This window comes from Mus musculus, chromosome 1 (assembly GCF_000001635.26).
Source record: "Mus musculus strain C57BL/6J chromosome 1, GRCm38.p6 C57BL/6J".
NCBI lineage: Eukaryota > Metazoa > Chordata > Mammalia > Rodentia > Muridae > Mus > Mus musculus.
Genome location: NC_000067.6, coordinates 135,870,626 through 135,887,879, shown reverse-complemented (window position 1 = coordinate 135,887,879; position 17,254 = coordinate 135,870,626). Strand labels below are relative to the sequence as shown.

General features: G+C 48.1%; 1 protein-coding gene across 2 annotated transcripts in view; it reads left to right on the top strand.

The window, feature by feature from the left end:
• Positions 1-16,486, top strand: part of Pkp1 (plakophilin 1) — a 47,814-nt gene extending 31,328 nt beyond the window's left edge. Inside the window, exons 4-14 of one of the 2 annotated variants that reach the window (NM_001313701.1) lie at positions 1,003-1,147; positions 2,768-2,975; positions 3,806-3,983; positions 5,285-5,399; positions 7,003-7,158; positions 7,858-8,034; positions 9,605-9,758; positions 10,021-10,207; positions 10,722-10,809; positions 12,176-12,282; positions 14,235-16,486. In NM_001313701.1, coding sequence (NP_001300630.1) covers positions 1,003-1,147; positions 2,768-2,975; positions 3,806-3,983; positions 5,285-5,399; positions 7,003-7,158; positions 7,858-8,034; positions 9,605-9,758; positions 10,021-10,207; positions 10,722-10,809; positions 12,176-12,250 — 1,483 coding nt within the window. In that variant the 3' untranslated portion in view covers positions 12,251-12,282; positions 14,235-16,486. Of the gene's footprint in view, positions 1-1,002; positions 1,148-2,767; positions 2,976-3,805; positions 3,984-5,284; positions 5,400-7,002; positions 7,159-7,857; positions 8,035-9,604; positions 9,759-10,020; positions 10,208-10,721; positions 10,810-12,175; positions 12,283-14,230 lie in introns of both variants that reach the window. The other variant, NM_019645.3, reaches the window with a different exon arrangement.
• The last annotated feature ends 768 nt before the right edge of the window (positions 16,487-17,254 follow it).

The window sequence follows — 17,254 nt, the reverse complement described above, 5'->3', positions numbered from 1 at the left end:
TAGCCATTTGCTGTGGTACAACCTTATGTGTGCACTTCAATGACTGAGCGAGCAGAGGATTTGAGCCTGATGTTTGGAGAAGCTGTGGATGGTTTCTGAGCTGTAGAACAATCTAGTGGAAAGGATTTTAGGACCAAGTCAAAGACTGCACTATTTTGGATAGAGTGGCTCTCTAGCCACTAGCCCCAGAAAAAGTGATCCTAAAACAGACAAGTATGGTGGCTGTTGGGAGGAGAAAGACTGAATAAAAATTTGTGTGTGTGTGTGTGTGTGTGTGTGTGTGTGTGTGTGTGATCCTAAAACAGACAAGTATGGTGGCTGTTGGGAGGAGAAAGACTGAATAAAAATTTGTGTGTGTGTGTGTGTGTGTGTGTGTGTGTGTGTGTGTGTGTGTGTAGGAAGCTAGCTGGAAGTCAGACCGTGATGGCACACACCTTTCATCCCCCCACACTTGGGTGGCAGAGACAGGAGAATCTCTGTTGAGTTTGAGACCAGCCTGGTTTACAAATCGAATTCCAGGACACCCAGGGTTCTGTTACACAGAGAAACTCTGTCTTGAAAAAACAAAACAAAACAAAACAAAACAAAACAAAACAAAACAAAACAAAACAAAAAAAAAAACCAACCAACCAAGCATCTAGCTGGACTTGGGGAGGGAAGGAGAGACAGGATTTACTTTCCCAGGATCACAACTATGGGATAGATGGGGAGTTTCATCTCAGGAAATAGGGCCAAGTTTGTGCACAGTATGAAGGTAACTGTTTTGCTTTGGCCTTAGCCCCTGAAAGGGATCGCATACCAAGAGAAGAAAACCCAGTACTCAGCCTTTTTCCTTCCTTGTAGGGAGCTGTTCACAAGATTTTCTCCAAGACAGCCTGCCTTTTCTGTTTCTCTAGAGGACAGATAGAAGCTGTGGTATTTGAGAGTACAAGGAAGAATTTAGAGCCTGCTCCCTGGGGCTCCCATGCTCACCCTGTAATACCCTGCACCCTACTTTTCCAGGATCTGCAGTGAGGACATTGAGTGTAGTGGGCTGACCATCCCCAAGGCTGTGCAGTACCTGTGCTCCCAGGATGAGAAGTACCAGGCCATCGGAGCCTATTACATCCAGCACACCTGCTTCCAGGATGAATCTGCCAAGCAACAGGTAACAGGCTGCATACCTTCCTCGCTGGTAGGTGCTGAGTGTGCCAGCCTGGGCCCCACCTTTGGAGAAGAGTGGAAGCACTGCGTAGTTGGTTCCCAGACACTGGGATAAAGAGTATTCCTGCCATTTTAAGAGCAAAGCTTCATCTTAACCTGCCGAGAATTGCCTCCTGAGTGGATTTTCCATGGGAGCATCTCCCCCACTGGCCATTGCTATATGAACTTTTCCTATATAAAATTAACAGCTGTTCACCTGATAGTGTACCAGTGACAAACCAGAATACTGATCCCACCAAACACACAAGCTGGCATACCGATGGGTTCGTTGGGTTTATTTACAAAGCATAGTTGGTGACTTACAAAGCGCAAGTGACCCCAAAACAAGTCTCATCCCAGCATAGATGCATAGATGGAGCCACACCCCCAATCTTCATCTGACCTTCCACATTCTATATACTCTATTACCTCCAAGACCTGCGCACCTTGGGAAGAATTGCATCTCTCTGGGATGGAGGTGTGGGAAGGAGTGGCTGGAGTCTCAAGTAAAGATTTAATGATTCTCTCCATCTCCACCTTCTAGGAACAAGCCCCAATCTTTCTTTCTTCCTTCCTTCCTTTCTTCCTTCCTTCCTTCCTTTCTTTCTTTCTTTCTTTCTTTCTTTCTTTCTTTCTTTGTTTATTAAATTTATTTCTCTCTCTCTCTCTCTCTCTCTCTGTGTGTGTGTGTGTGTTTATGAAGTGTTCAGAGAACAATTGTCAGGATTCATACCTCCTACTGTGTGAGTTCTCCTACCTACTGTGTGCATCCTAGAGATTGAACTCAGATCATCAGGATCTGTGACAAGCACTTCTACCCTACCCACCAACCCATTGCCCCAGCACTCAGCAAACGCAATCTTGAGGGTCTCTTACAAGCAGTTGCTGCTTCTGCAGTGATGGTAATAATAGCTGTTCCAGTGGGAGGATTATGGTCTGCAGTAGCCATGGAAGAGTCCCATGGCTCAATGACAGCCATGAGTTTCACAGACACTCCCTGCTTCAGATTCCACTAAAGGATATGACTATTCCCCAGCCCTTACCTCCCTCCCTCAGTGAAAACAGGGCTCATTTATGCTCCCCACACTGTTGCCCAGCTAGGAAAACACCTACAAGACATAGCACAGCTATGTGTGCCACAAGTGGCTTCCTAGAAGCCTGGGGTGGTTTTCATCAACATTTCTACCACAAGAAAGTTTCTGTGGCACCTTGTGTGTGCGCCTCACCTTAGGATTCTGAAGAACATGGAAGTGCATCTTCTCTCTGGCCTTCACTCTGCCCCAGGAGAGGAAAAGATGAGAGGAAAATATGGCTCCAGACAGAGGAGAGACTTGCTTAGGTCCCTAAGTAGGATAGGAAGGAGCTAGGCTCTGAATTCAGGTCTTTGGGTTTCATGCCTGGGTCAATTACCATAACCTCATTGCTGTATTTGTTTGTGGTTAACTTGTGTGCTTCTGAACTGGTTTTGTTGTTGTTGTTGTTGTTGTTTAAATTTTTTGGTCTGAGAATCAGTTACTTTGAGCAGAGAAAAATTGTCTCTCCCTCCTCTCCTTTAAACAATCAATACGGCCTACTCTCTCGGCAGGTCTATCAGCTGGGGGGCATCTGCAAGCTGGTGGACCTCCTCCGCAGCCCCAATCAGAATGTCCAGCAGGCTGCTGCCGGGGCCCTGCGCAACCTGGTGTTCAGGAGCACCCCCAACAAGCTGGAGACCAGGAGGCAGAACGGAATCCGTGAAGCTGTCAGCCTCCTGAGGAGAAGCGGGAGCACGGAGATCCAAAAACAGCTGACTGGTAGGGTGTTACAGAAAGGAAACTGGGGTGGGGGGTGGGCAAGGTGGTAGGGTGTGTCTCTAGCCTGTCCCTCTAGGCTAGGTCAAGGCACAGCTGTGTGGGTTTCACTGAGCTGTGATTCAGGAACTCAGTGGCACTGGCTTCAATTGAAGTGGTGACACCCAGATGATGACCTCGGGTGATGCACACCCTTCAGAAGGCATCTTCAAGGCTGGGGTGCAAGGGAAGGAGTGTTGTGTCATGGGCACTGAGATTGTAGGTGATAGAAGGGGAGCAAGGCCAATGGGTCAGGGTCAGTGGATCTCAAAGGATGGCTGTTGATACTACAGTTACCTTGTGCTCACAAAGTACATGAAGCAAACAAGGTGGGATACAGGATGGAGGAGCCACCATGAAGACCTTGAATTAGACTGGAGAAGACAAGAATGTTCAGAGTAACAAACTAATGAGAATTTCTGGACTCACTGCCATGGTTGATATTCTCTGTGTATTGTTTCAAGTGGAAAACAGAGAATGGCTTAGAACTTAAACAGTTCTAAGTTCCAAAGAGTATGGTTAAAACCAATGACCAACCAACTGTATTTTAGGAGCTGTGTCCATGTGCATAACTCTTACCTAGACAGAGAACTCTGAGATGTTCTAAGACCTCAGAGAACCTGCAATCTACATGGGCACTGAGAACAGGATCATGAGGAAATCAGACAATGGATCTGATGGGCCAAGCCTACCTGGAAGGTAGCCATTTGCCAGAGCCTAGACTCTGGGCAGTGCCACTAGAGACTTCAGGTCTTCAGAGCCTAACGTGTTGAGCTGACCATGTCTGTGTCCAGGGCTCCTCTGGAACCTGTCTTCCACTGATGAGCTGAAGGAGGAGCTGGTGGCCGACGCCCTGCCTGTTCTGACTGACCGGGTCATCATTCCTTTCTCTGGCTGGTGTGATGGTAACAGCAACATGTCCCGGGAAGTAGTGGACCCTGAGGTCTTCTTCAATGCTACAGGCTGCTTGAGGTGAGAGAAGAGGGCACGTAAGGTCTTTCCACTCAGGTCTTTCCACAGTCAGCCTCCATTTCAGCCAACATCCAGCCGCAGTAGGAAACATACCACTCAGTCTGGCCCTGCCTTCTGTGGGCTGGCTCCAGGACAAAGAGTCAGGTATTAACAATGTCTGTGAGTCTGGCTATGCCTTGCAATGCCCTGAGAGGATCTAGAGGATAGCATTGGGACTATAGAGTGGAAATGGCCTGCATTTGAATATCCAAACTAGTTCAACTAAAATCCCCTCCTCCACCCACAGAAAAATGTACTTCTTGTGCTATCTTGAAGAACATATTTTTTTTTTTATACAAAAAGTCTACTGACTGGCTGCTCGTGAGTCACCTCCCACCTGAGTGCCAAAACCATTTGCCATGTTCATTGGCGTGCCGATGGTGCCTCTTGGCCCAAGGTTGTTTGAGTTCCACGGCAGGGTGTGGCAAAGCCCTGGCAGGATCTGGATGGGCTTGCTCTCAGAGCTTCAGGGAGGGTACCTACATGGAGTATGGAAACCATGGAACAAGGTCCCCTTTAGGGTCTCCCTTAGCCACAGTGGAATTTGTCCCCCAGAACTTCAGAGAACTTCCAGAGTAGGGGAGAAGTTAGTGTATGCTTTGTGTCTCCCATTGTGCTTCTCCCAAGCAGCCTCCAGACACAGCCTCCAGAGGGCAAAGAGGCTGGGTAAATGAAATGCCAGAGTAAGTAAGAACTTTTGGGGGGCCACATGACTGTTGGGTGTGACAGAACACACACACACATCCTATGCATGCACCATATACGCCACCTAGGGCAGGAGAACCTACAGTGCTTGGGAATGAACACAGCTTTATAAAAGATAGCTACATCTGGACCCCAGGTTAACCCTTTGCTTAGTTCTGGTCCAGTACCTCCTCAGATCTGCTTTGCTTCCACAAAAAGCAGTAGCTTCCAACTACTGTCCCTCAAGTGGCCACTAGAGGGCAGGAGCTGGGCTGCCAGATGCAGTGGAGCTCTTGAGGTGAGAGTCTTGTGCCTGGGGACTACAAGACAGAACCAATTGAGTTCAGGAGGAGACCCCTTTCAGCCAGGGCCAGGCAGATGCGGCTGAATCTTTTCCTTCTTAATTTTTTCCATCATTTATTCTTCTCTCTTCCCCTCTTCTTCTGGCCACAACTTTCATATTCTACCCTGTGCTTTCTGCTGTTCTTCACTGTGCATGCCCACTGCACTCTGCCCGTCCCTACCCTGCCGTCTCATCACCCCATCTGCATCCTCCTCCTCCCCATTCTCTCCCACAGGAACCTGAGTTCAGCTGATGCTGGCCGCCAGACTATGCGGAACTACTCTGGGCTCATTGACTCCCTCATGGCCTATGTCCAGAACTGCGTGGCTGCCAGCCGCTGCGATGACAAGGTAAGGGTGCAGGTCCCTGGTGACACCTCTATCCCCGACCCTGTGGTCTGTGCCTATAGCTACAAATCCCAGGGTCATGCTCTTAAGTCAGGGACTCTCCTAGTCCTGACATTTCTCTCCCAGAACCCATAAGTCAGGGTTATACTTCCCAGGAGCTTGTGGACTTTGTCTCAGAGACAGGACACCAGCAGAGGTAGTGGAGGAGACATCTGAAACATGCAAGTGCTCTCTGCTTGGGCTCTGAGGGCCACATTGTTTTTGTGGTGCTGGGCACACAAAAGTGCTCTCGGGGGCCCCATTTCCTTCCTGAGATGAAACTTGTATCAGTACCTCCAGAAACACCATCAGATAGCCCCACCACCACCACCACCTTCTCTAGACTTTTGGATGCAGGGGCATGCACAGATTGAAAGGCAGTTATGGAGAAAAGATAAATGGAGGTAGGGAGACTTCCACCACAGCTGGGCACAGCTCAGGACACAGAAGTCTAGTCGGTCCCCACATCCAGGACACCGGGAAGATCAATGAAGGGAGATTTCTATCTCCTGCTTCTTTCACTGGAACTGATAACAGCCCTCCAAGAACAGCCTTGTCGTTAAGCAGCAGGACAATTCGATTTCCTTCCCCCTGCTCTGTGCACATCTCCTTTACCCAGATAACCCCAAAGCAATAGAAGTCAGGTTTAGCCTGACCCTAACAGGGACCAAGTGCTGATCAAAGCCTAACTCTGCCACCCCCGTGCCCTAGCCTGGTGTCTCACCAAAAGCAAATGCAGTCGTGAACCCAAATGCTGCTGTGGAGTGCTAAGGCTCTTTGTACACAGGCATCTTTGATGTTGGGAGCTGAGGGGTAACCATGGGAAGAGGGGACAGCAAAGAGTGACTAGATGCTTTGAAAACCAGAAGGCACTGGGACTGGAGAAGATGTTTTCAGTCTTCTGCCCCACGTGTGGTCTGAAGCAATGCAAGTGGTCACCACTGTTTGCCCTGTGTGCTATGTGCAAGGTTCCATGGTTGGTATTTTTCATGTGCAGTTGGCCCTCAGTAACCATAGACATGGGTCCAAATCCCCATGCATGCCTAAGTACACAGACTCAAGCCCTTCTATAAAAGGAGCATATAGAGGTTATATTTGCATATAACCTATACACACTCCTTTGTGTACTTTAAATCATCTATAAGTTATTCATGAAGTCTAATATAACATAAATGCAAAATAAATTGTTATTAATAATGCTAAGAAAGAAATCTCTAAGTATTCAGGAATACCTTTTTTTTAAAAGAATTAATTTCGATTTGTGGTTGGTTGATTCTGTGGGTGCTTACAAAACTGAGGGCCTAGTGCATAATCTACCCTACTAGCCAAGAAGGGTGAGGCTAGCCCATTTTACAGTGGAGGAAACTGAGGCCCATAAAGGTGAGGCAAGTCATACAGACGCAGACAGCCAGGAAGTGAGAGAGGCTGGAATCATGTCTGATTCCCAGGATGCACCTATGAGATCTTTCCAGACTGACAGTGGTACAGACCATCTGAATACTCGGGGTAGGTGACAGGCCCAGAAGTCTGTTGGGACAGTACTCAGGCATCCTCTCCTTGCCCCCAGTCTGTGGAGAACTGCATGTGTATCCTGCATAACCTCTCCTACCGCCTGGACGCCGAGGTGCCCACCCGCTACCGCCAGCTGGAGTACAATACCCGCAATGCCTACACCGAGAAGTCCTCCACTGGCTGCTTCAGCAACAGGGGTGACAAGATGATGGTAAGTAGGGTCCACCTCCCCCGTAGCCCTCTTCTTGGACCCAGAAAACAGCCCTAAGGATGGGCCGTTGTCAAAGCCTTGTTCTTGGGAGGACAGTGCAGTCCTGAAGCTGGGGCAAGGTGTACCACCTAGAGTGCACAGGGGACCCACATAAGCTGTAGCAGCCCAGACCACCCAAAGACAAATGCTCCACGCCCCTTTCTGCAGGCCTCCATTCCTCTCACTGTGTAGTGGGGAAACCATTCTTATCTCCCCCTGATCTCTGAACATTGGGGAAGCAATAGAAAGAACTCTTACCATCCTGGGCAACGGTTCCCAGCACCTGCTGAGCCTCCGAAGAAAGATGCTGTAAACGAGAGCCAGGATCTAGATGCTCCAGTTTAGCCTGGAGATCCCAAAGTCACTAAAATCCTCAGCATCTTGCTGCCAGACCCTAGTGTGACCTTACGCAATTGGAGGCTCAAGGGTGAAGCTGCCCTTTTTGAGATGCTTTCCCAGAGGCCATCTAGAGAACCATGGTCCATTCCCTCACTTTGGTGATTCTAGGATGCACAGAAGAAAGAGATATGGACGTGGGGGGCGGGGACAGTCTTCTCCCATCCTCCCCAAAAGAACTCACAACCTGAGATTGGGGCAGAGGCAGAATGCCTGGGTATGTTATATCATCAGCCTCCTCACTGACACGCTGTCTGTCTACAGAACAATAACTATGACTGCCCACTTCCGGAGGAAGAGACCAACCCCAAGGGCAGCAGCTGGCTGTACCACTCAGATGCCATCCGGACCTACCTGAACCTCATGGGAAAGAGCAAGAAAGATGCTACCTTGGAGGCCTGTGCTGGGGCCCTGCAAAACCTGACAGCCAGCAAGGGGCTGGTAAGGAGCCCCACTCTTCCATTTCTCCAGCCTACCCTCTGCATCTCCCACCAGACTATCCTTTCTCGGGCTGAGTCCCTCAAACACATCTGGCTCTGAGTAAGCTTCGAGCTACAGGTGTGAGCATGTTGGGCCTTGGGCTGATCACCAGAGCAGTAATGAGCAAACACACTTCTGCCCTCTGAGAACATTCTGGGCAATGCCCACATTGTAATCTCTTGCCCTATGGTGCTGACCATTTGGGCTCTGCGTGCAGTAGGAGACAGGGATGAGGAGTGTATTTGTCAAGAGAAATCCTGGGGCTGGAGAGATGGCTCAGCGGTTAAGAGCACTGATTGCTCTTCTGAAGGTCCTGCGTTCAAATCCCAGCAACACTATGGTGGCTCACAACCATCCATAATGAGATCTGACACCCTCTTCTGGTGTGTCTGAAGACAGCTACAGTGTACTTACATATAATAAAAAAATAAATAAAATTTTTTTAAAAGCCGGGCGTGGTAGCACACGCCTTTATCCCCAGCACTCGGGAGGCAGAGGCAGGTGGATATCTGAGGCCAGCCTGGTCTACAAAGTGAGTTCCAGGACAGCCAGGGCTATACAGAGAAACCCTGTCTTGAAAAAGAAAAAAAAAGAATAAAAAGAAAAAAGAAATCCCCATTTGATGAACTGACAGATAAATCATGTTTGAGGAATGGGCAGATTCAGAGAAAGTTGTGATAGAATCAGAAGTTTAAGGACTGGATGGTGTAGGGAAAAGCCAGAGGGTATTTGGTAGATACCCAGTGGTTGTTCCCCAGATATACTTAGAATGAAAGAGACTTGGGCAGCAGTAGATATGGGTATCCTGAGGGTCAGGGTAGCTTCCCTGGTTGTAAGAAGGATGAGTCTGGAGTTTCAAAGGACCCCAAACTGGCCTATGTTAGGTCATACCAGGATGTCTGTTCAAGATCCAGATGAGCTGGCTTACTTGCGAGGGATCCCAGTCCTGCCTCCATACAGACCCAGACCCTTTTAATCCATCTTGATCTCTGGCAAGCTGTCAGTAACTGTGGACTGGATTCTGCAGAGTGGAGAGTTTGAAGAAGATAACCAGATTTTCTTCAATTGTCATTTGCCCTTGGCCATGTGGGTTCATATAAAGGATAGGGAGAGAGGTTTCTAAGATAGAGGAGCTGAGGGTAAGAGGTGGGCACTGCTAGTCTAGACACCAATCCTGGGCCACTATGACAGAGAGAAATGACATTCTCTCTGCCTACCCACATGAGTTTCAGATTGACTCCACCAAGCACAGGGACACACAGGGGCAGGTAAAGCCTGACCCTTCATAGTCCCTTAGGCCTGAGTAGTTTTGTCTCCTCCCGACCTTAAGATGAAAGAGAAAGGGCTCAGGGTTTTTGGTTGGTTGGTTGGTTGATTGGTTGGTTGGTTGGTTGGTTGGTTGGTTGGTTGGTTGGTTGGTTGGTTTGGGGTGTTTGTTTGTTGTTTGTTTATGCTTGGGACTATCTGCCTTTCTACTCTCTCTGGTGCCTGGAGGCTAGAGACCAGCTCCACCCTGGATCTTCTCTCTTAGATGTCCAATGGTATGAGTCAGTTAATTGGAATAAAGGAAAAGGGCCTGCCACAAATCGCCCGTCTCCTGCAATCTGGCAATTCGGATGTGGTGCGGTCCGGAGCCTCTCTGCTGAGCAACATGTCTCGCCACCCTGTGCTGCACAGAGTGATGGGTAAGAGCCCCTGTCCTCTCCTCCATCCACACAGGACATGCACACCCGTGCTTTCTAGAGCCTTCTAGAAGGTCATCCTCAAACTGCTCCTTAGTGTGAATATTCTGAGGAGAAGTTGGCTTGAGAGAGGTGTGGGAATAGGAGGGAATTCTCACCTCATAGAGGAGTCTACAGAAATCCATCTGCATTGGAGCTCCTATGGGTCCTTGAGGGGATACCTTGCTTGCTTCCTGAGCCCATACTTCAACTCCTTTCCCTATAGGAAACCAGGTGTTCCCAGAGGTAACCAGACTCCTCACTAGCCACACCGGCAATACCAGCAACTCTGAAGATATCTTGTCCTCAGCCTGCTACACTGTGAGGAACCTGATGACCTCACAGCCTCAGATGGCCAAGCAGTACTTCTCCAACAGCATGCTCAACAATGTCTTCAACTTGTGCCGCAACACGTGGGTAGAGGAGCGACCTACCCCCCCCACCCCCATCCCTACCCCCACACACAGTAGCACTTAGGGAGCAGAGAACATGTCTAAGGGAGGCAGGAGACAGGATGAGGAAGAGAGTCTAGAGGCTGAATGCTAAAGAGTTGTGGCCTCTGCCTCCAGGTCCTAGAAATGGATGGGGGGGACTTAGCTGAGGACATGTGAACTCTGGACTTTCCGAGGATCAGCAGGAGTCATAAAAGAGTCAGGGCCAATCACATGAGAGTGCTTTTCTTGCTTTGTACGGCTCTTTCTTCATCCAGGGATAGGAAACTAGCCTCAGAACTGTCTCCAGATGTGGTAGGTATGTGAGATGGTCCCATTGGCTAATGGCTCAGGCTCACTGTCCCTCTTAGAGTTCCTCTTTCATGTACTCAGGACCACCCCACATCTCTGGACCCTAAAGAGGTGGGTAGCAAGGGAAGGGTGTTCCTGTGTCACAAGGGCTCTCATCTCACAAACTCACTTCTCACCTGCGTAGTGCCTCCTCACCTAAGGCTGCAGAGGCTGCCCGGCTACTCCTGTCTGACATGTGGGCCAGCAAGGAGCTGCAGAGTGTCCTCAGGCAGGTAAGAGCATCAACCAGCATCCACATCCTGACCACACCCTTCCCACACTTGTCCTGCACTAAAGTCCCAGCAGATTGGGAAGGGAGAGAAAGACTTGTGTACCTCACAAAGCAAGGGAAGGCTGACTCAAGGGGACAGTCAGGAGCAGATCTGAGCATCAGTGAGTGTGAGCAGGGCTCTGACAAGAAGATCTACCTTCAGCTGTCTTGCAGATGGGGGAGTGGAGAAAATGTGAGAGAGACTCAGCGTGAGAACACTTAGACCAGTGGTTCTCAACCTTCCCAGTGCTGCGACCCTTTCATACAGTTCCTTATGTTGCAGTGACCCCAACCATAGAATTATTTTCATTGCTACATGACTGTAATTTTGCTACTATTATGGAGTGCAATGTCAATATCTTTGGAGATAAACGTTTGCCAAAGGGGTTGTGACCCACAGGTTGCCAACTGCTGAGTTAGAGTAAGGTAGCAAGAAGTTTGGACAAAGGGAATACCAGCTATTTTGCAGCATGGTGTGTCCTAGGAAGGTTTAGGGCTTAGTTACAGAGATCTTTCCATTCCGACTCAAGAGTTTGCCCATGTGCCTTTGGGTGCTGGAGGACCACTAGGTCTGTCCTCACCCACCTGAGACCCAGAAAAGCCAACTGTGTTGGCACACAGGAGAATCTCTAGGAAACTTAGGAATTCAAAACCATCTTTGATGTCTTAGTCACTACTGCAATAAAACACCATGACCCAAAAGCAAGTTGGGAAGGAAACGCACATAGGATAGGAACCTGGAGTCAGGAGCTGAGGTGGAGGCCATGAGGGGTGTTGCTTACTAATGTACTTCCCATGGCTTGCTCAGCCTGCTCTCTTATAGAACCCAGGACCTCCAGCCCGAGGATGGCACCACCCACAATGGCCTGGGCCCTCCCATATCAATCACTAATTAAGAAAATGCCTTAGAGCCAGATCTTGTGCAGACATTTTCTCAGTTGAGGTTTCCTCCTTTCAGATAACTCGAGCTTGTGTCAGCTGACATACAACTCGACAGGATGTTCGGCTATGTAGAGAGGACTTACACAAGATCCTGTCTCAAAAATGAAAATCTCTTGTTCCTTGCTTGATTTCTGCAAACACAAGTAGGAAGCTCAAATGTACAAGAGAAATTCCAAACGCAAATTACTGATTCACTGATATTCATGGCATTATGATTTCTTAACTAGGTCTCTGTCACCCAGACATATGTACATAGTAGTCAGAGCATACTAATATGTCCAGAGTCTAGATAAACTCAAGGATATTATCAAAAGGCCCCTGACCAGGCATCAGGCTCCATGATGCTTGTTCTATGATGGCTAACGTGTTTGTTTCTCCCCTTGCAGCAAGGTTTCGATAGGAATATGATGGGAAACATAGCTGGGGCCAACAACCTCAGAAACTTCACCTCCCGGTTCTAAGAAGAGACTGCCCAAGCAAGTTCAACTTGCAGGTGAGAACTGCCTGCCCCATGGCAAGGGATGCTTCCAAATCACCACTACAGCCACTCAGAGGCTAGGCCTGTGCAGTTAGGGAGAAGCACCATTTGGCCTGACAGGCATTTGGGATCTGACTAACAAGGCAAGGAGGACAGACATGTAGAGCCCTAGCTGAGAACATGGGCTGTCCCCATCACAGGACATTAGGGATATGTAATGTTTATTAACCCTGGAAGGGCTGGAAGTCTGTGGAGGCCTACTGAGGCTAGCTGTACACGCCAGATGGTGCCATTCACAGGTGGGTTGCATAATTTAGTAGTTATGCATCATTCTGGGTTTGGTCAGCTACAGCTTACTTCCCATCCTTATTTAACTCTTTTATGATTTTTTTATGTGTATGAGCATCTTGCTTACACATGTATCTGTGCACCATATGTGTGCCACGTGTATTTGTAACTTTTATTTTCCTGTAATAATTGTTGTCTCTGAGGCTTACTGCCTCCATCTGCTAACCTAGGCCTAGTCCTGGAAGTTTCTATCTTTGGCACAATCTTATCTAGACCTAGAAAGTTTTCAGTCTCTGAGACTTACTGCTAAATATGCTCACCCTTTCTTTTTCTTTCTAAGTTCTGACTGACTGGTTCAACTCAGCTGTTCTGGCTCAAACTCATCTCCAAGGTGACTGATTCAAATCTGGTTTCTTTTGGTTTCTCCTGAATTACTCTGCTTGGCCTCACACTAACTCTAGCAATACGTTCTGATCTTTTAGCTCCTTCTCATCCTCTGGCTCATTCGGTCTTCACCTGGGTCTAGCTTGTACTCTCTCTGCAACAACTGTCCCAGTAAAACTGCATTCTGTCTCTGCAATAGTTTTCCTTTCCTCTCTTTTCTGGTGAGAGTTGGGTAAATCCTATTCTGTCAAAATCTTTCTCTGATCCATCACTTTGTCTGCCACTCAGTTAGATAACACTTTCAATCATAGGTGTTTCCTTCCTCAAGCTAACTTTACCTTCATTGTTTTGGATTAAAGGTATTTACTAAGGGTGTATCTGTACTCCAGCTAGAGGGATTAAAGGTGTGCTCTAAGGCTGAGCCACACCACAACTAGAAACAACTTTTTCAGTAAATAACACAATCTCGGGATTCACAGTGTAACCAAATATTTTGCAACAGCCATGTGACCAAGGAGACCAGAAGAGACCATCGAATCCTCTAGAACTGAAGTTACAGATAGTTGTGAGCCACCACATGTGTGCTAGGAATCAAACCCTAGTCTTCTGGAAGAACAGCATATGCACTTAACCACTAAGCCATCTCTCTAGCCCCTCCATCCTTCTTGAAACCCATTCTCATTCTGTATATGCTTAGTGTGGACAAGCTTTGTCTCCAAGTGATGCTTCTAGAGACAGGAAACTCAAAGCCAACACTCTGGCAAAGCTTTGCAAGCTGAGCATTCACTAGAATTGATTGGGATACTGGCCTTCTGTCTTAGCAATTCTGCTTTGATAGCCCTTAAGTGAAGTACAGAAAAATTTATCTTTAAATGGGTATCCAAAAGGGTTTCTCATATAGATAAGCCAAGAACCACAGTTAAGTATTGAAGCAGACACCTTTGAGAAGGTGTGGGTGAGAAGCAGCTTGCAGTATGGGTCAGATCTTCTGGTGTGGCAATGTCTCACTACCTGTAACTCTGCATGTTGTGGTTGTTGGGGATTTAACCTGCATCCTAACACATTCCAGGCAAATACTCTACCACTGACTTCTAACCCCTACCCTCCTTTGTTTATATTTTGTCTTCAGGTAGGGTCCTCCTGTCTCCCAGGCTAGTCTTAGACTTGCTTTGTAATCTAGGTTGGATTTGAACATGTGACACTATTGCCTCAGCCAAGTAACTGGTATTACAGGCTTACACTGCCATGCCCAGCTTTCATTACAATCCAACATGATAGTTTCTCTTTCTAGAAAGACACGACCCAGCTGAGAAGACCTCAGGCCTTGAAGATGGGTTACCTGCTCCATCCTGCGTGGTATTTGGAGACGTTCAGATGCAACCAAGAGCAGCCTGAAAACTGTGGATGATGGAAATAATTTTTGATTCTTTTTTTTCCTTAGGGGAACTGGCAGGCTATAGGGTTGGGGAGGTTGGGTGGGGGGGCTTTCTTGAGTTAAAGGGGCTTACATCTGATGTCAATACTTTCTTCTCTGAGAAACAGTATATATATATAATGTGTATAATGTAAGTATGTGTGTGTGGTGTGCCTGTGTGGTGTGTTCACGCATGTGTTCGTGTGTGTGTGTGTGTGTGTGTGTGTGCCTAAAAGCATAACCAACAAGAGAAACAGGCTGGGTGTGACGATCCTTTGCAGTTCACAGGCAGCACAGGGGACTCTCCGTGTCTCCCTTTATAGACATGTGGGCTGCACCCACATGAAAGCTTTAGCCAGCAGAGCCCCAGACTTCAGACAGCCTGCAAGCAGCTATTGGTGGAGAAAGGAAGTAAGAAGATCACCTGAAGCCAGAACTGTGGGGATGTGCTCACTCATCTCCTCAAGGGGATAGGGTAGGAACAGATGGGCACTGGGCACTGCCTGCTCAGGCTTCTCAGAGAACAGAGAGGAAGACTGGAAATTAGTTGCAATGCACCTCAGACCCAGCTTGCTGAGCGTCAGGTGAGGGAGTTCCCAGAGGCTGAAGGAAGGGAATTTGGGTGGATAGACCAGGTAAAGGAAGTGTCCTGTTAAGGCATCAACTAGCCCACATTCCAGCCATCAGCCTCTTTCTTCATGAACTCTAGCTGTTCTGTCTGCCCTCTGTCTCTGTGAAACAAAACTGCCTAGTGGGGTAGAGGCAGCCAACCCCAGGACCCCAGACTTCACACTGCAGACAGAAGTACCAAAAGAACATCTGAGAACCCCATGAGTGAGCCTGTCTATGTGAAGCCCCCTAGGACAAATGACTGATGGACAGAGCTGAGCCTTCCCCCAGAGCCTTCATGTCTAGGCTATTGCTTCTCCACTGGTGTGGTTAGTGCTGGGTAGACATGAATGATAAGGGCCATACCTCTCTCAAGGAGGGTATAGAATGCTCCTTGGCCCAACCCTCTTCTTACCCCAGCAGTAAGACCGAAAAATTCCTCTATGGCTCAGGGTGGCCTAGTAAACGATCTGTCCATTGAGGATTGAGGAGGTCAGCTACGTGAGGACATTGTTCCTGAGAGGTGTCCTAAGCCATCTACCCGGTGTGCTCTGGCACTGTGAGTCTGCAGCATCCTTCCCTGTTTGGCTTGTGTGGGATTCTGCCTCCTACCTCACCTCCTCTCTGATACCAGCGTGGGATGCTGTCCCACCACACTGTCCTTGGGTAGGCTTCTTGTGATCTCCTTTGCCAGTCACTGGGATCCAGAACAATCTACTTCTTCAAGCATGCCATTGTCACACTACTCTGCACGACAGTGAGGGGAGCACTTAAGGCAATAACAGGAAATCAAACCTACAGTACCCCTGCCCCTCCATATAGTGTATGTTCGCCCAAGAAAGGATACCCAGGTCCTGGGCTTCAGGGACTATCCACTTACTCAGTCAATTTGAGAAAATCATGTAGAACGTTCAAGTCAACAAGGGAGACTGCTGTAGGCCCTCAAGAATGACGTTCCCACCCAACCCCCCAGTATCATCCTCACTTCCTGCAGCCCTCGGACTCAGTTTTCTTTTCCCTGGGAGGAAGGTTGGGTAGGTTCACCATTTGCTTTGGTGATGAAGCAGGTCTTAAGATACCCAGAGGTCAGGCTCAATTGTGGGAACTTCTTCCATGATCTCAAGCTGGCCAGATGGGCTGGGCCCAACATGTGCCTGTCATTCCAGGGAAAAATTAAAGGGACTTATGAATAAATTCCTAGAAGCAGGAGGTAAGGGGCTGGCTGGACTTTCTGTATCCCAGACTTATCTTCATGGTTTTTTTCATCAAATTTGCCTCCTAGTTCCATATCTAAAACAAGTTACAATTTAGGACCAAATGAGAAAGGACAGAGGCCCTGTGTCTTCCTTGACTTTTGGACTTGCTGCAGCGTCTGGGACCCTCCGTCCAGCCCTCACTGTCCTTGCTCCATCTTGTATGAGAACCTTGTGCTGAACGGGCCCAGTTTCCTTGTATGATACACCATGTATTTGCTTTGTCAAAATATAGGAAATCAATAAACTACTAGTATTTCTTTGAAGGTTTCTCAAGCCTTGTATTATTTGGGACACTATTAAGGGATGAAGGGCTTTCTCTCCAACATCTTGGCTTACTGACTATGTATCAGGCAAGGGTTGAAAATGTCACCCAAGAGTATTCATAGGTACCTGTTCCACTGTCGTTCATGTGAACACCGTGCTCCAGGATTCAGGGTTTGCTGTCCTAATTTACAAATAAGCAGGGCTTGGGGGAACAAATGTGACAATGTCACCCAGGTTATAAGTGGAAACGTTATTGTGAGCACATCCCCAGCCATCCAGGCTGTAGAAAAGACAATTTCAACAGGAAAGACTTAGTTCATGTTTCCAGAATGCCTGTGCTGCATGGGGTTTATGTCAGCTGCTGAAGACTGTAAACAGAAGGATATAGAAGACCCCAGGCATGGTACGGGGTAAGCCCCATCATCATCTGAGAGAACCAGGGGTGCCTGGGTAGAAAAGGGAGATGCTAAGGAAACCCCTGGAGGGGCGCTTTCCCCATCCTGCAGAAGTCATGACTAACAGGTCCTCCATTATAGCATCCTAGGACCATCAGGAGAGGACTGTGATTCTCTGTAACCCACACTATTAGATGCACTACGCTGGGGCTTCTGGAAATGCTTTGGGGACCTGGGAACTTGTACTGGCTACAAAAAGCAAATCAAATACAGCATCATTAAGTGTTACCTCATATTTCCATCAAAATACAATTGGAGATCAAAATCACACAGCTTGAAATGGACACAGCTCTGAACCTCTTTGAAGAGGTTCTGAA